General features: G+C 46.6%; 1 protein-coding gene across 1 annotated transcript in view; it reads left to right on the forward strand.

Moving 5' to 3' along the window:
- RBM28 (RNA binding motif protein 28) overlaps window positions 1–17,498 on the forward strand; it is a 150,996-nt gene extending 133,498 nt beyond the window's left edge. Inside the window, exons 15-19 of the mRNA XM_086918872.1 lie at window positions 6,389–6,529; window positions 7,004–7,078; window positions 14,758–15,179; window positions 15,510–15,603; window positions 16,554–17,498. Coding sequence (XP_086774998.1) covers window positions 6,389–6,529; window positions 7,004–7,078; window positions 14,758–15,179; window positions 15,510–15,603; window positions 16,554–16,694 — 873 coding nt within the window. The 3' untranslated portion in view covers window positions 16,695–17,498. The remainder of the gene's footprint in view (window positions 1–6,388; window positions 6,530–7,003; window positions 7,079–14,757; window positions 15,180–15,509; window positions 15,604–16,553) is intronic.
- The last annotated feature ends 481 nt before the right edge of the window (window positions 17,499–17,979 follow it).

A 17,979-nucleotide genomic window follows, 5' to 3' on the forward strand; every position in this document is an offset into this window, starting at 1 on the left:
ATTTATGCATAACAATAATACTCATTTGAAGTAAACCCTACAAAAATGTTTTTCTTACCAAATAAATGCAAATACGCAAAACTGCAGAACAACCACTGCCAAAACCACAAACAGGAATCACAAGCTTTACACTACAATAACAAGCATTGGAAATGCAATAGGTCTCGCAGCATTAGAGTTAGTGCTTTTAGAATTGTTTATGGGTTTTTTTGTAAATCTTTAGCATTTTTGTTTCCTGTAGCCAATGCTAAAGAATTAAAAAAAAAAGCCATAAACATTTCTAAAAGCTCTAACTCAAATGCTCCGAGACCTATTGCACTGTGTGAGGGTGAGGGGTTGAGGGTGAGTGAGGGTGAGTGAGGGTGAGGGTGGGTGAGGGTGGGTGAGTGAGGGGTTGAGGGTGAGTGAGGGTGAGGGGTTGAGGGTGAGTGAGAGTGAGGGTGAGTGAGGGTGAGTGAGGGTGAGTGAGGGTGAGTGAGGGTGAGTGAGGGTGAGTGAGGGTGAGTGAGGGTGAGTGAGGGTGAGGGTGAGGGTGAGTGAGAGTGAGGGTGAGGTATTGAGGGTGAGTGAGGGTAGAGGGTGAGAGAGGGTGAGGGTGAGTGAGGGTGAGGTGTTGAGGGTGAGTGAGGGTGAGGCGTTGAGGGTGAGTGTGGGTGAGTGAGGGTGAGTGAGGGTGAGGTGTTGAAGGTGAGTGAGGGTGAGGGTGGGTGAGGGAGGGTGAGGGGTTTAAAATGTTACTCAACAAGTGATTAAATTGCATCCTAAAGTACGTAACAGCTTTTTACTAACAGAGCCCCTTCTATCACTCAGAGTAAAATATTTATTGAAAAGTTGCAATTTGCACTTAGCACAAAAAAGTCTATGTGCACACTTATAATAAAAGGTGCCCCTCTTTTATTATGTGCATTCCGGTGATGATAAGGTTTTTTTCAAGCACAGCAGTGAACTGAAAGAATTTGCTGCAGTAGTGTGTTTACCAAAACATATGGTAATAGCATGCGAGATAGTTTGTTTAAACGCTCTCTCCAAATATTTGTAGGTGAAAGGTATAAATCCATACAGGGCCTGCCTAGCATTCCATCCTTTTGAAGTAGACAAACAAGAACCACGGCGTTGGCTAACAAGCCAGTATATAAGTAAAAAGCGCTTGTGTTTTTTTGCAGTGCTGTAACAATGGAAACGATTATTCCACATTACATTCGTACAGAATTCCACCCTAACAATTGTCAAGCAAAAGCTTAGATTATGGAGTGGCGTGTGTAAAATCATCTGTAATCAGGCTTATTACAATACGGAAGTTAAGCTCTTTCTTTCGAAAATGTAGCCTACTTTAAAGCTGTTAAAAAATGTAGCTCATGTCATAACAACAAACGTAACTATAGACTGCTTGGGTAAATTAACAAAAGGCACATCGAGTTTTCCCGCGCTCACTTGACACAGTCGATCATCGGACAGAGTATTCTGAAATAGGACAGCAGTTTCTACCTACGATTCTCAGGAAAAAATATTTAGGCCCAAAAAGAAATCCACTGAATTATCCATCAACTGCGTGGACGCTTCGTCCAAAAGGGGCCGCGATATTATCAGAGGAAAAGATGGAAGCCAGCTAGTCATATTATTTATGACAAGCCGCACGTGACAAGCTGAAGGGCAGGTAGAGGAAAAAAAACAATATCCCAACTGGTAATATTTAGGAGACAATTAAGTATGTATGCTAAAAGCATTACTAGTACCGAAATAAGGAGACTGAGAACAATTTAAGGACTTGATTTGTTATTCATCATATGTTAAACAAGAGGAGGGAAAAAAGAACAAATAATAAACAATTATACAGTTATGGCAGCACTGTATGAACAAATCAAAAACAACCCGATTGTACTTGGTGCTCAGGTATGTGCAGGTGACATAGGTGGCGACGCAAGTAACAGAAACGGACAGCGTGAGCGGCGCAAGGTGAGTGATAGTGTCAATATATACAGTGAAAAAAGTGGCTCAAGAATGAATTACAAAGGTGAAAGAATTTAGAGAGTTATTGATTTGAAATGAGTCATCATGGAAAACTGCGCCATGTCTTGCGCTGTGTTGTCGACGACGTTTCGATCCTCGTCAATTGGGATCGTCTACAGGACAAGATTGTGTTGTTTAGAGGGTGCTGTGGGAGGGAGGGAGGGTAGGAGGTGCGTGCAAGACTATAGAGCGGCTCCTAGGTGGGCCGTCTAAGAGACTGCTGCGCATAAGAGCAGGGGGCATGAACACTACCAGGGTGGTGAAGTAAGAGCCTGGACATAAGGTTGTGTGTCAATTCTGGGGCATCTGGGTGAGTAGGCAATTGGTAGGGGAGCAAGGGCGGCCAGGTGGGGGGAAGGGGTGAAACACAGAGTGGCGAAGAAGCTCACGGTGGCTGTGCAGTAAGCGGGAAGAACAGAATGAAGAGAGTAGCCTCAACGTCTGCAATCACGTCATGGAAATGGGCTAGGAAGCCGGCAGGTAGGTGAGTCTAGAAGAACATACCGAGGCGGAATAGCGAGAGGCAAAGGACCCGAACTCGCGATGTGCAATTAAGTCAGACTAAGGGTGACAACGAACAGTTTCAAGGTGGGGGCCAGGAATGGGAAGTACAAAAGCCGTGGGTTAGTAAGGTCAAAGTGCAGGAGGAGGGATGTCGAAATCCTGGGGCTGATTCACTCGCGTAAGGCATAGTATCAGTGTGGCGGCATCTGGAAGTAAGTGCTCAAACCATGGCCAAGTTGTCGGACCGGGTGGGGTGACATACCGGAGCAGTGCGAAAGAGAAGTGGCCAGATGAAGCGCTTAGGCGGCAGAGTTACCTGGAAAAACAATGTAGATCGGAAGATCAGTAATTAAGGTGCTTCCAGTCGGATGGGCAACATCTGTAGTGGGGGAATAAAGGAGTGGAATGAGGGACGAGGGAACATTGGTGAAGCCGGGCGGGTGAGCTGGGGGGAGCGTGTAAATACCTGAATAAAGCGGGAGGCACAGCGCGGGCGATCGGTGCCACATCCGTGGACGTCAGGTGCTTTGCAGTCCGGCGTTCCACGCGTTGTGGTAGAATACCTGGCAGAGGAAAGGGAGGGGAAAGGCTAAGGATAAGGACTGGTGGAGGACGGTCGAGGAGAGGGGGGGTAAAAGAACACGGCGGGCTGTGTACCTGAGTCAGTAGAGGAGCTCTCATGGAGTCAATCCAGGGGCCGTTGTTGCTTCGGCAGGGTTACTGTGGAGCCGGTTGACAAAGTTGAATACCAGGAAGTGGTGTGTCACGAGGGGTGTGATGTGGTAGCAAGGGGCCAATCTGGATGTGGTGAAGGGGGGGGCCGGGGAGGGGAGTGGAAAAAGGGGAGCCTGGCTCTGTATAACAAGCAAATATTTTATTCAAACTGCTGAAGTAAAAAAAACTCTAGCAACTGGGTTGCTTCGGCAGGGTTACTGTGGAGCCGGTCGACAAAGTTGAATACCAGGAAGTGGTGTGTCACGAGGGGTGTGATGTGGTAGCAAGGGGCCAATCTGGATGTGGTGAAGGGGCGGGGCCGGGGAGGGGAGTGGAAAAAGGGGAGCCTGGCTCTGTATAACAAGCAAATATTTTATTCAAACTGCTGAAGTAAAAAAAACTCTAGCAACTGAATAATATTTATGGAAACAACAAACCTTTGCAAGTCGATGGTTTTCATAAAGTTGTTTTTAAGGAGGGAAGAGAGGGGAGGGGGGAGGAGAAATGCGAGACGGCGGGAAGGGGGCAGACATGGCGGGGAGGGGGCGGAGCGGGGGAGAGGGTGTGTGTGTTGTTAGGAGGGCATTGCGAAATGTGAGACGGCGGGAAGGGGAGGGGGCGGAGCGGGTAAACAAAGACGGACGTGCACGCGCTTTTAAGGTCAATGCGCATGCGCATAAGCTCAATGCGCATGCGCATTGACCTTAAAAGTCACGGGCACTGCAAGGAATCGCCACGATTCCTTGCAGTGTGGATAAAGAGTGTATAAGTCGCAATACTCTCGCTTGCTCGATGCGCATGCGCATCGACAGGCGAGACCTAAAAAGGAGAAGAAAAAACATTACAATCACATATTGAAATAATGCACCAGTCAACACACAATACACCAAAAAAGCTAAGGGGTAAGTGGGCCTAAGAGTATAAATAAAATATTCACCCCTGTAAAAGGGGAGAAACCCTTGCCCTTGAGGCCACCCCCCACACATGGCTTCATTGGTGGTCCAGTGGGCCAATACATTATCAAACATTCAATGTACCAAAATAAATTGCACCCTTTGGGGAGCAACCCTTGCCCAAAGGGGCCGCTCCCCATACACATCCCTGGTGGTCTAGTGGCCAAATTGATAATGACCCTTGCCCTAGGGGTCACTTTCCTTCTAAACATCCCTGGTGGCCTAGTGGGCCCTACAAAAAACAAAAATACCGATGTGATCTGCCTACCCCAAGGGGGCAGACTGCCAGAAACATGCCCCCAAGGGGAGTGACCCTTGCACAAGGGGCCACTCCCTATAGAACGCAAAATCTGTGGTTCAGGCAGGCAGAAAAATACAAAATATAAGGGGGGCAGACACCATAGACATATTTGCACCCCTTGGGGAGTGAGCCTTGCCCAAAGGGGCCTCTCCCCACACACATCCCTGGTGGTCTAGTGGGCCAAAATGGAAAGTGACCCTTGCCCAAGGGGACACTCTCCTTATAACCATCCCTGGTGGGCTACAAAAAACATAAGCATGGCTTGATCTGCCCCCCCACGGGGGCAGACAGCCAAAAGCATGCCCCCAAGGGGAGTGATCCTTGCCCAAGGGGCCACTCCCCATACAGAGTAAAATTGGTGGTCCAGGGGGCTCAAAAATACATAAATATATGTCCTGCCCCTCCCCCCCCCCGGGGGGGCAGACACTGTAAAATTATATGCCCCCCTTGGGGAGCGACCCTTGCCCAAGGGGCCACTCCCCACACACATCCCTGGTGATCTAGTGGGGCCTAAATGGAGAGTGACCTTTGCTCGAGGGATCACTCTCCTTTTACGCATCCCTGGTGGCCTAGTGGGCTACAAAAAACAAAAAGCATTGTTTGATCTGCCCCCCACAGGGGCAGATCGCCAAAAACATGCCCCCAAGGCGAGTGACCCTTGCCCAAGGGGCCACTCCCCAAACAATGTCGCATTGGTGGTCCAGTGGGCTACACAAATCCGCAATATATCTCCTGCCCCCCCGGGGGGGGGGGGGGCAAGCACAGTAAAACATTATGCACCCCTGGGGGAGCGACCCTTGCTCAAGGGGCCGCTCCCCGAAACAGAAATCCAACAAAAAAACAAAAAAATCGACTATTCTGCAGAAAAGAGGCACCGGGGGGAAAGGCAAACCCTTTTCTGTCCCCCCGTGCCTCGCAAAGAAAGATTGTTGCAGCGAGATCGCTGCGGTACCTGTTTCCCCACCGAGGCGCAGCTTGGAAATGGCGGCCACCGGTGGGGAAACAGAAAGTAAACAAGTGCCGACGTCAGCGCGGCTCGCGCGCTGACATCAGTGACGTCGGAGGGGGCGGGTGGGGGAGGCACGGGAAGGTCTTCCCCTGCCTCCCGCAGTAAAAAAAAAAAGATCAACGACACGCGGGTGGAGCTGCAGCCCTCCTCCCGCAGGTAGGCGCCATGACGGCCGGGAGCCGTCATCAGCACACGAGCGCTGTGTGCCATGATGGCTCCCGGCCGTCATCAGCATCGAAGGGGTTAATCTGTTTTTTTGGTACAGGTGGGGGGCCCTGCCAGCTGGGCCAGGACGCATCAATACTAGCAGGGACTGAGTGCCCAAGGAGCTTGAGTTCTGTCTTGGCTCATTCAGTTTTAGAAATGACTTGTCCATCCATTCAGAGATTTTCCCCAGGCATGATGTGAGACCAGGCTCCAATTTGGCCGGTTGACTAAGGGATATCACCAATTGTGTATCCTCAGCGTAAGTGACGACCTGGATCCCCCAAGGATGCACCAATTCGGCCAGAGAACTCATGCAGATGTTAAACATGGTAGGACTTAATGACGATCCTTTGGAGACTCCACACCGCAAAGGGATCTGCCCTGAGGCAGCCTCATCTTCGTAGATGTGGAAGTCAGTGAAGAACACTGAAGGCAATACCTACCCAACTCATTGATTTCCCTCCTGTGGGATTATTACTTGTAGTGGTGTCTTACCACCACGGCTCCCAAGCTGGTAAGGTGCATCATATGACCCGGTGTGTCATGTCCTGTGTCAAATAGGAACACTCTGGCACTCATGTTAGTCTCTGTGTATGCTGTTTTCCACAAGCTCTGGGTATGTCCTCGCATACTTGCCGTAGTTCAGCTTGCATGGCTCATAATCCTGCTATCTGTATCTCTCATTACTTGCAGTGTCGGGTGATGCGGGACCTTAAAGGGAATTCCAAAGGACAGTCCCTGGGCTATGCGTTTGTGGAGTTCCATGATCATGAGCACGCCCTTGCAGCTCTTCGACATGTCAATAACAACCCAGACCTGTTTGGACCACAGAAGGTGAGACGTGGGGTATGCGTTTAGATGTTGGGCTAGTAAAGACCTTCTTACTAATTGGGTTTGTTAAGATTTTAATTTTGATTTTAAATTTCCAAATGATTGTCAATGCTAAAATAGAGTGGTTAGCATCACCCTTTCCTGTGTTTTAGGCTCAAACAAGCTTTTATTCCAAATAACATTTTTGATGAAGCCGCACTGCTCGCATACGACTGTATAGGACTTTTGTTATTTGAGCATCCCTTAAAACAACGTTTCTGCTTAGATTTGTCTCAGTTCTGTTTATGTATCCTGTTTCTTGCTGGTAGATGACCTTACGCAGTGTGGTTTTATGTGCATTCTGCAATTTCAGTTACTCCGTGCATAAAGTTAGATATTGTGTGCTATTTCACATGCTTGTGCTAAGATCTCTTCAAGTTCGTGCCTTTTATGAGTTGAAAATGATCTGCTTTCTTTTGTTGCTTTCTCGGAGTGCAGCGGCCGATAGTGGAATTCTCCCTCGAAGATCTGCGAAAATTGAAGATCAAAGAGATGAGAACCCAACGTAGTCTGGTATGGTAGTTTTCTGGATGTCCAAGATTTAAAAAAAAAAAAAAACAGCGAATTGCTACTCTGAAGTGCTTTCTGTGCACTTGTTTTGCGATTTCCCTTTTAACTGACATCAGTGTGCAAGTGTGGTGCGTATTCTTTCACTCCTTTCTGTTTTTTTCTGTTATGCTCCATTCTTTTCGCATTTCTGTGACTGTGTATTTATTTATTTATTTATTTATTATAAAGTTTTGTATAGCGCGAACAAGACCCGTGGGTATCAGAGCGCTTAACATGAGAGAGGAAAAGGGTTAACATATATATAAACAGTTAGCGAGCAACCGCTGTGAGGTAGATGATATATATATTCGTAACACCTGTGAACGTTAGCGTAAATAAATATGCTATGACTAAATTAATAACAAAAGCATGTATATATCAAAAATATGAGGTAGCTCGAAATAGGTTCATGAAAGATGCTGTTCTCCTGTTCACTCAAAATAACCATTACTAGTGGCCTTTAGGTTGTTCTCATATCATGGGATACGTATTCCATTTTAGTATTGCCTATGCCTCCCTTTCTAATGGCATACATGATCTGTACTAGGCTGTAGTATATCAGACCCATGAACAGTGTTCTAAGTAATGTATCTCTTCATCAGCAGGCTCTTCACTTCCCGCTTGAATGTTACCAGATTCTGGATCTTCCTGATGTTTGGAGGGAGTGAGTTCCAAATTCTGGGGGCAGCTCCTGAGAACGCTCTGTCATAGGTTTTTTTCTTTCGGAAGAAGGCTGGCCGTAGTAGCAACTCCTCAGCACTCCTAGCTGGTCTGTTGCCACCGGACAACTGAATTTTCTTGGCTAGATATCTTGGGGTGTTGTCGTGTACTGCTTTGTGTGTGATGCAGGCTATCTTCATTTGGATTCTTGCTTCATACGGTAGCCAGTTTAATACTTTCAGGTGCGGGGATATATGATCATATTTCCTGGTTCCGGTGATAAGTCTTGCTGCAGCGTTAAGGCAGGCTTTCAGTGGTGCTGTGGACGTTTTTGGCATTTTGGTGGTAACTGAAATAATGTTTTGACAGTTTACACAGCACAACAAGGGTTTGGGAAGTAAGGTGCATTCTTCATTTTTCCCTCAATGGTTTCAGCATGCCTTAAACTTTCAGACTGAATGTGAAGATGCATCTTGGAGGCTCCTTTGTAACCAAAGCCTTGGATTTTCACTTTTGGTAGAAGGTTTTTTCTCCCTTTGATGTTGTTGCTGTGCACTTTCGTTGGGGCTTATGGTACAGTTACCCAGCATGAAGAACTGCAGACTAAGTGGGTGTTAGCTCTCCGTTCCTAACCAGCACAATGTCTCTGATTTTACCGCTAAGTGGTAATATCCTTCACAGAGTCCAGGGGTTCCCCAAAGTTCAGAGGGCTCACTGCAAAACCCAGTGTGCGCTCTATTCGTGGTAGTGTGGGCGAGCAGCCTTTGGCCTAAACCAGAGGAGTGTATAACATTTATTCCACACACATGATCAATAATGGACACACAACTCTAGAAGGAGATCCAGATCAATTTTATAAAATTATTCTTAATTTGTACTTTATTTTAAGACCCAGGTCTTCTTAATAAGGTATGTACTTTTTTAATTCAAAATTATTGTCAGTTTCAAAAATCCGCACTAAAACTTTTTCAAACTGCCCAATTTAGGGCGAACAAAGCAAACACAAGGAGATGATGGACAGAGCGCGGGAACTTTTCAGACACTCACCCCCAGTCACATATCTGGGTTGAATCCATCATCTTTCTTTAGCTCACTTCGCCACCTCAGTTCAGACCCAGCTATAAACCAATCCTTCTTGACCCTGTGCCTCATGGGAGCAGTCCATCCTGAACTGCCAAGGTAGGTCTTCCCTGATCCAGAAACGAGCATCCTGGGACCTATTTCTGGGTAACACTCTTCATCAGCCAGGCTAACTTGAATCCAGTGGCAAAGTGAGCAAGGGATCCACATCTGGGCATACCCTGCCAACTTGGGGCGAACAAAGCAAACACAAGGAGATGATGGATGGAGCGCTGAAACTTTTCAGACACTCACTTTCCAAAACCGGCTCTTATAAACTTTTTCAAACTGTCCAATGTTATCCTATGGGGAAAACAGGATTGCGGTTAAACTAATGAGTATCGGAATACAAATCCAGTCTTCGTAGCCAAAAGTAACCAAGAGCCAGGGGTCAGGTAAATACCAAAACAGCACCACCAGCGGCACAGGGGCGGCCAGGTCCAGAAGTCAAAATCCGAGTTCAACCCAATTCTTTCCAATGTGCCTGGAGCCACACTGCTTGTAGGTAAGTAGATTGGTTGCAGGGGCCACACTTTGGTGGTTAAGTTAAGCAGGAGGGCCAATAAAGCAGCAAGCATGCAACACCAGCGGCACAGGGGCAGCTAAGTGCAGATTTGACGTTGGGCATCCAGTGCTTTTGAATGAGGATCTTCTTGACGGTAAAGAGGCTGCAGGCGTGGCACTGGAGGTTGCAGGCTAGAAAGCAGCGACAGCAGAGGTAAGTAGGGATGTGGATGCACCGTCTGTTCAGCTCACCAAGGCCCAGGGGCTTCGAGTGCAGGGGTGCCTTTGGATGTCAGTCTTACCCGAGCTGGTTGTGGGGAGCCTCTATATTCACACTACAGCGCCGTTGTGGAGGGCAGGAGAGGTCTTCCAACTCTGGATACGAGGTCAGAATCGCCGGGGAGACTTCACTGCACAGGTGAGCCACTTAGACTCGGACCGGGGATTGGGATCGGGCGTGGGGTTGGGTGCAGAGTGGGCTGGGGACACAGATCTGCCTGGATCTGGAGTCCTTGAAGTCGTCTTCTTCCGGACAGGTCTGCTGTCTTCGGGAGATTGGAGTCTTTATTGACGACAGCAGACATCCCAGGGGTTTTGGAGATCGTTATTGCAATACAGGTTTCAGGGTCGTCAAAGCTGAAGACATTCCGGTAGGGCTGGGGCCAAGGCAGTTGTCCTCTTCTGGCTTCTGCTGCAAGTTGTCTTCTTTCTTATTAGGTCGTCATAGATCTCGGGATACGGTCTGGGGAAGCTCCCTAAATATTTTATTAAGCGTTTTAAGGGAGTAGCAGGTAGGGCCAATGGGCAGCTTACCTGGGGTGGCTGCCCCCTCTATTATGGGTGGGGGATCGATCTAGCCCTGATTGTAGGCCCCCCCCATCATTAAGATGGCGGGGACTGAAAGTTGTGCTTTACCTCACTCCCACCCCCCACCTTAGGTGTGGGGTTGGCAGAGGTGGGCACACCTCCCATCTCTTTGAATTTTCCCGTTGGCTTTCCCGCCCAAAGTGGTAGGGTAAACCAGGAGCTGCCATCTGCTGCTAGCAGCAGAGGCTGGGGGTCTCATTACAAAGGCGGCAGGCCTTTGAAGCTTCCGTCTTGGAGCACTGGAAAATCCTGGGGGAGGAGGCATGAAACCTCTGCCCAGGATGCGCATTGTTTCTTGTCCCAGAGAGCAGGGGTTCTCTACCTAGGGGTCCAGAAACACATTTGGTAGTGGCTGGTTTTCCGCTGCCGGTCAGAGACCACACCAGTGTTGGTAAGGATATGAGGATGCTCTTAACATTGGGATGCTAAGATAATTATTAAAAAAAGGTAAAAACCTATATTTGCTGCATCCATCTCCCGTCCTCTTTTTATTTTTATTTTTAGGTCTCGCTTGGCGTTGCAGCGCAAAGCGCTGCTTGCTCAGCGAGAGATTTTGTGAGAGAGCGTATTTCAGAAGGGGGTTTGAAGCCCCGCCCCGCCTTTACATTGTCTTGCGTCACCGTTGCCATTGGAAATGGGGTTTTGTAGCCGCTGCCTTTTCGCCCCTTGGGACGGCCCCTCCAGACTGGATCGTTTGGTTCATGGCTGTCGTGAAGCACTTTTTTATCTAAGTAGGCGTGTTATCTAAACAAGCCGTGATCTAGTCCGGATGGGCCATCCCAAAAGGAGAGTAGGGCTGCAGGCAGGTAAAACGCGCCCCACCCGTCACTTTGTGAAAAGGGCGGTCTAGCCATACTTCGGTGCTCGTCATGTTCTGACGCTGCTCTCGTTGCTGTTTTCTTGTTTTTTTATTTTTATTAAACACTCCTTTTCACTCTTCTAAAATGTTGCTGCTATGCATGCTGTCCTTGGCAGAGTAAAAGAAATATCCTTTTCGCTGATGTTCTCGAACTAGTCAAAAAGTAAGAGAAAAGCAACTTTATCACTAGGAAAGACTGGGCAGGTTCGTAGCAGCAGAGAGCGAAGCAGACAAAGCTGGCATACATCGATCCGAGCTGCACAGTAAGGGAATGGGGTGCGGGGAGGAAAATAAAGGGCCACAGGAACATTGTTGCAGTGTTTCAAAACCCGACTACAAAACTCTGGCTCCAGAGGCGGAGCATACCTCCTCCCGATTCTTTTACCACTACATGTCTCACCCTCCCAAACCCCCTTCCCGTACCCCCAGACCGCAGTGTGATTTTGAAAGGAAAATGACTAAATCTTTCTTAACACTTGAGAAATGGCGGGCACAGCCCATCTACTCTTAAAGACCACAACTGCATCCAACCTCTTGCGGATCCCTGTAACGTCTCTACGCTTTTTAACACTCCTTTGGCGCTATTCTACAAGCCCCAGAACTTGGGAATTCACAGCAGGTGATCACCCCCCTCTTGTCCGTAGGACATCACCTGGACCCCTCAGCCCACGAAAGCTCGTGACCTACAAGAATATCCACACATCCCCTCAACTCTACTCTACTCCTTCATCCCCAGTAGCCCATCACCCGCCCACATCACACACCTGCACCATTTGAGCCCCATCAGCACTCACTCCAGAGACCCCCGCCCCCCAAGTCCTCCCGCAGGCCCCTGGCCCCTTGACTTCTCAGGTGCCATACCCCCCCTCCCCTACCCCTCCTCTCTTACCTGCCGCAACGAGAGCTTCAGTCAGGAGAGACAAGTTGACCAGAAATGTGGGCATTCTCCTGATCCATGAACGGAGAGGGGCACTGCTGTGGAAGGGAAGGAGTGCCACAGACAACAAGGTAAAAAGGGGGGGGGGGTAGTGCTGGCCGAGTTGGAGAAAGAGGGAATTCTGATGGCAGAGGGATCACTGTGAGAGCACGCTGTCGGGCTGGCCCTTCTGTGAGAGTGGTGATAGAAGAGTGACAATCCCAGCAGAGCAGCTCTCTTCAGGTCACCGCGCTGCTGCGCCAGCCCCTCCAGGTATGGGATGTGTACAGCTCAGCAGAGGATCAGTGCAGAGAGAGAGAGGGAATGAGGGAGAGGGGCGGGGAAGTGTGCTACAACTTCTGGAAGGCAGGAAACATGCATAACAACAACTGCAGGGGGAGGGGAAGGGTCACAACTTCAGCTACAGAGAGAGAAGCGGATGATTCCAGAAAGTGCGTGAGAAGCGATTGATTCCAGAAAGTGCATGAGAAGCGATTGATTCCAGAAAGTGCATGAGAAGCGATTGATTCCAGAAAGTGCGTGTCAACACCAAGCACAAGTGTGGGAAACAAAATCTCTAGGGGCCGAGAAAGGGGCAATGCATTCTAAGAGGAATAAAGTCTACATATAATACGTCAGAGGGGTTTAGCGAGTTTAACAGACTTACAAACAAGCATTTGCAATGCAATAGGTCTCGTATTTGTGAGAGTTTAAGCTATGGGCATTGTAAATGATAATGCATTTTATTTGTTTTGAAAACCAACACATAAATAAAAGGCATTGTCATTCACAATGCCAAGAGCTCAAACCTTATACTTGTTTATTAATCTACCTATGCACCAGTTTCTGTTCTTCCAGAAGTTGGCGTATGATTCTGAGTTTATCCTTGAGAGCTGGTCTGTAGGGATGCACGAAGATGCAATTTCTTTGCAACTTTCCTGATGTTTTACAGCAAACATTGCAACTTTGTGAAGTATGTGTGAAAATAGTGACTTAGTCAACAATTTGTCACAAAACGTAAACTTGCATAGAATAGGGTACATTTTCCATCTTGCCTGGATTTGATTAAAATGAAAATGATCTTGCAGTGCGAATGGTGAAAATCTGGAACTTTTAAAAAGATATAATTTCTCACATCTCCTACTTCCGGGGAGCCGCTTCGCAGATTTGGGCTGTTCGTTTGTTTTGGAGAAAGGAGTAAGGAAACTGGACTACAACTCCCAGGGGGGCATGCTGTGAAAGCCCACACTTGGTATCCATCGGAAGCTCTTCTGTGCCTAGATAACGCCTCGCCGCTCCCGCTATCGCGGGAGCCGCTTCGCAGATTTGGGGTGTTCGTTTGTTGTGGAGAAAGGAGTAAGGAAACCGGATACAATTCCCAGGGGGGGCATGCTGTGAAAGCCCACACCTGGTATCCATCGGAAGCTCTTCTGCGCCTAGATAACACATCATCATCTCTGCTGCGCGGACGTGCCAAGGTCGGGCCCGTTTAAGCCCCCCCCCCTAATATCCATATTTACAGCCTTCCGAAAAGAGGTTAGTGACTCTTTGCTTTCACCCTTTTTGCCCGCGTGATTTAGTGTGGGCAGTAACGAGAGGCATCTTGTCGCAGACACCTTTGCAAGTCAGCTCACTATGGCTATATCACCACCCATAGGAGTAAATGGCAGAAGAAGTACAGGGGGGCATTAATGGGCACCCTGGACAACTTCCTGATCAGAGTGTCTAGTGCCTTGGCCAAAGACATTGAATTGACCGAAAAGAGGTTATCCCTTGACAATTTATCGGATAAACGGTCATCATTGGGAATTCTGACAAGTGTAAAATCGCCTGTTACCCGCACGACTGACCCCCAGGATACACTGATCCTCAGTGAGGGGGATGAGGGAAGACACATTTTTCATCCAGAAGAGTCCCTTGTAACCCTGGATCCAGTTGAAAACACCGTAGTAACTGGGCCACAGAGAAGTAATGTTTCAAAAAGACACCCGTCACCAAATATAAAGACAAGATCTGCTAGAAGTGCCAAAACTGGGTTGGTACAGTCACCGCAGGGGCCGCTAACGCTAAAAAGGAAACGCACAGGCGCACAAATGCAAGCCGCAGATAGAAAGGCAAAAAAAGCTAAAAAGGCGATGCCCAAAGAGAGCTTGACAGTTAGCACTTCACTAAGCCCACACGATTTGGTACCGGTAAATGAAGGAGTCAATGGATTGATAAACAAGGAGGGTACAGCAGTGGATGAGCCAGACCCCTCCTTCTGGAAAAGACTGGAAAATATCATGAAAAAGGCAAAATCTCAAACTTGGTCTGATCTCAGGCTAGAGTTTCTCCATTACAGGTTCATGAGTTGGGGCAAATTTGAAAAAGATCCATGTATTTGGTTTTAAACTCCACTCTACGTTGGATAAATGGCTACATTTCTGTCATCTTTTCTTGGATTCTTCCTCTGGATTCAGAGACGTACAATAACTTATTCACACTCCCTCACATTGGAAATGTTTTCCTGGATGTGATGCTGGCAAGAACAGACCCTAACATGGTATATCAGATCATTCAGGGTGTGCTTTTAGCTTTCATCGAAATCATGGACTTTGTTACTTCAAACTAAGCAATTTGTGATGTCTTCGTAATTTAGTAATAATTAATGTGTCCAGATGTCTGTAAGGTTTTCTTTTACAATTAAAGTTCTATATTGTCCATTTTGTTTTGTTGCAGGAGAAACTGAGACAGAAGCAGCACGTTCAAAAGAGTGAAAAAATAGCAGACATCCCATTGAAAACAAGCAAGCTGAATGCTGATGCTGCCAAAGGAGGCATAAAGAGACCGGTCAGTGGTCCAAAACAGAAGAAGGGGGTTCCAGCGAGCCAAACAATAGGACAGGAAGGATTCCTAAAAACGCAAGGGCAGTCTGCAAAGGATTCAGTGGGACCTGTGAAGACCCAGACTCTTACTCAAAAAGTGAAGGACCAGGTGGCACTGCCTCAAGCCCAGGCAGCTAGACCTGTTACTGGAGTATTGCAGCACAGGTTGTGGTCAGGGTTCCAGTCAAAAGAGGAGGTGGAACATGAGGAGATGGCAGATGGGAAGAAACGGCGGAAGGTGCAAATTCTTCCTTCTCACAGGGGGCCTAAAATCAGGTATGTGAACTACAGATGAAGCTGATTTTTAGAATATGCCAGTTTAATGCCTTGAGAGCTGGAAAATGGTTGTACCATTATATTCGGTCTTCTGGTCTGTCTGCATAGTCAGTTATTTTAATGTGTTTTCGCAATTGGCAGGCTGATGGAGACATTCTAGACATGGGGCCCCTAAAATTTTAAGATTTTAGCTATGTGTTTCTTGCACTTGAATGAGAAACCCGGAGCGCCAGGTTGGAGACTTGCCAGCAATGTAGCGTGGATCCAATTTCCACTACTGTTATGTATGTTAAGCTGGGATCCAACAACTGGTTACCATTTTCTGTTCAGGAAACGGGATCAGGGAAAGATCCAGCAACCTCCACCGAAGAAACTGAAGCCACAGCACAGTCAAAGAAGGGTGGAGAAGCAGCCCATGAAACAGGCAAGTGACACTTTTTGCTTGGGTAGTCGGGTGCGTAAAGTACATACCGAAAGTAGAGGGACCCATCCCTGCCCCTTTTAGTTCACTTCATGTGACTTGGCACACAAGGTCATAGATTCCTGGTACAGGTGTGAAGTGTCATGTGTATGAAAATTAGACTAGAATTGTTTTTTTCCGGGGCTATCAGGATACAGAGATGATTTTTGTTCGCTGGCCTAACACATTTCAGTTACCTAGAGACCAAACCGCAGTAGCAGCGTGGTTTGTCTTCTCTAGCATTTATTTAAGGTTATAGTTTTACAGATCTATTGTTTTATGATAAATACATCCTGTCTGGCATGTGACGTCTATATGTCCCCTACTATAAATTGAGACATAGACCAAAAATTCATTCACGTATTTATTAATGGCATGTATAGAGCTTGGACCATTCTGGTCTCCATCTGGTCTGTCAGGATCATCTACAGTACCACCCGCTGGATGAAGTGGCATCCCAACATATTCTTCTGAAAAGCTCCTCTTTATTCTTTATCCTCAGACGTGATACATCTACAGTTAGTTGTGAAGGTGCCCTACTAAACTATTGGCTCTGGAGATGCTAATTTGTAAAAGGGAGGAAATTATGCGCTGGCAGTTTTCGAGGGGCAAGAATTGTGATATGGATGGTTGGTGTTTTAGATCGATATTCATAGGTCTCATTCTGAAGAAGCCAGGGTCATTAATACCCTAATAACAATGTTGTAAACAAACTATTTCACAACCAATTTAAATTTTAGAAGAATATAACTAACTTGTAAACTAGTATATGATTAAATGAAGCTTCATCAAGTAATAGAGAATGAAATAAGGAAGGGTTCAGGGTTAAAAAAAAAGGTAAGGGTCTGGATTATCAGAATTATGCATAAAGGTCAGGGTTATGCATACGTGTCAGCATTACGTTTCTCTTACAGGCATCTGCAAAGAAGAAGAAACCAACACTGAATAAGGCAGAGACACGGTTCAACCAGCTGGTGGAGCAGTACAAGAAGAAAATACTGGGGAACCCTAAGGCTGCGACAGCGGGCACGAGAAGCAAGTGGTTTGACGATTGAAGGCATCTGGACAGACCTTGATAACTCCTGTTCCTGCTGCAGACTGTAAAAGTCCTGTCTGGGAGTGAGATCGTGAAGACAGATTTTAAGGATTTTAAGGATTGTTAGCTCTCAGTTGTACATAGCCTTTCACCCAAGTGTGACTGAATTTAGTAAGCTCTGTCTAACGTTCTATCTCCATGGGCTTTGTTTGAAAATGCTTCGAAAATCTCAGAAGCTGGGGGTCAAAGTAAGCTGTAAACCAACTTCCAGTTTAATCTGGTATGGCTCACAGACTTGAGAGAGAGAGGGAAATTGAAAAAGGGTTTGCATATGTACGGAGACCAGACGAAGTATTAACTTCCAGGGTGCTAATATGTAAACGCCAAATCCTGAATAACGGAGGAAGCCTCATTCTTTCTTCCTGCCATCATGCAGAATGGTGACCCCTGCATGCAACCCTTATTAATATCTTAAATTAATAACCTCTTGCCACAGATTTTCAACTATTTTCTGAAAGCCTTTTTGGATCTCATTAATATTGGTGGTCCATTTCTGCCGCACTTTGTATTTCTACTTCTACGTGAAAATGTCCATCTTCCCAGGGTCCTTGTGGCATCTCCTTGTGACAGTAGCCCTTTCTGTTAGGGATCCTATTCCTCTCCACTTGTCTTTAGCTGACCTTCCCATTTGAACTGTACAGTTTGTTTTAAAGAGTACATTTTACTTCCAATATTTTTTGAAGAAACAATTAAACTTGCTGTTTAACAAATATAAATATTTTGTAAATGAAAATTGTGAAATTAAAGCAAGTTCTTATTTATATATTTTAGTTTTTACCGATTGACATGCCTTTTTTCTTTGTTCAACAGAATACTGGGCTGCTTTTTACAATACTAAAAAAGAACTTGAGAAATATCTGGCATGTTTTTCAGTTCCTCTTTGGGTTTGAATTTGTGGTTTTCTCCTCTTTGAATTCGGATATGGCAGGTTTCGCGAGGGCATGTAAAACAAATATCCAGTCAGTAGCCATGACAGAATATCTGCCTCCCTACTCAGTAGATGCATTATGTTTTGTTTATTAAATAATTTTCTCCTGCGAGATGAACTGTTCAGGTTTGCTGGCGATGTGGAACAGAGCCCCAAAAGGCATTCAAGCTTTGGAGGCCTGATGAGTATTTATTTCTTTGCACCATTTGAATCAAGCACATCAAAAGAAAGTATTCCACTTAATTCTTACTAGGTGTACATTTTAGGTGTCAGACCGTTGGGTATTTCGGTCATAAACAGTAGGCTGGATAGTAAC

The sequence above is a fragment of the Lissotriton vulgaris genome, chromosome 1_1, assembly GCF_964263255.1.
Source record: "Lissotriton vulgaris chromosome 1_1, aLisVul1.2, whole genome shotgun sequence".
NCBI classification, from domain to species: Eukaryota; Metazoa; Chordata; class Amphibia; order Caudata; family Salamandridae; genus Lissotriton; species Lissotriton vulgaris.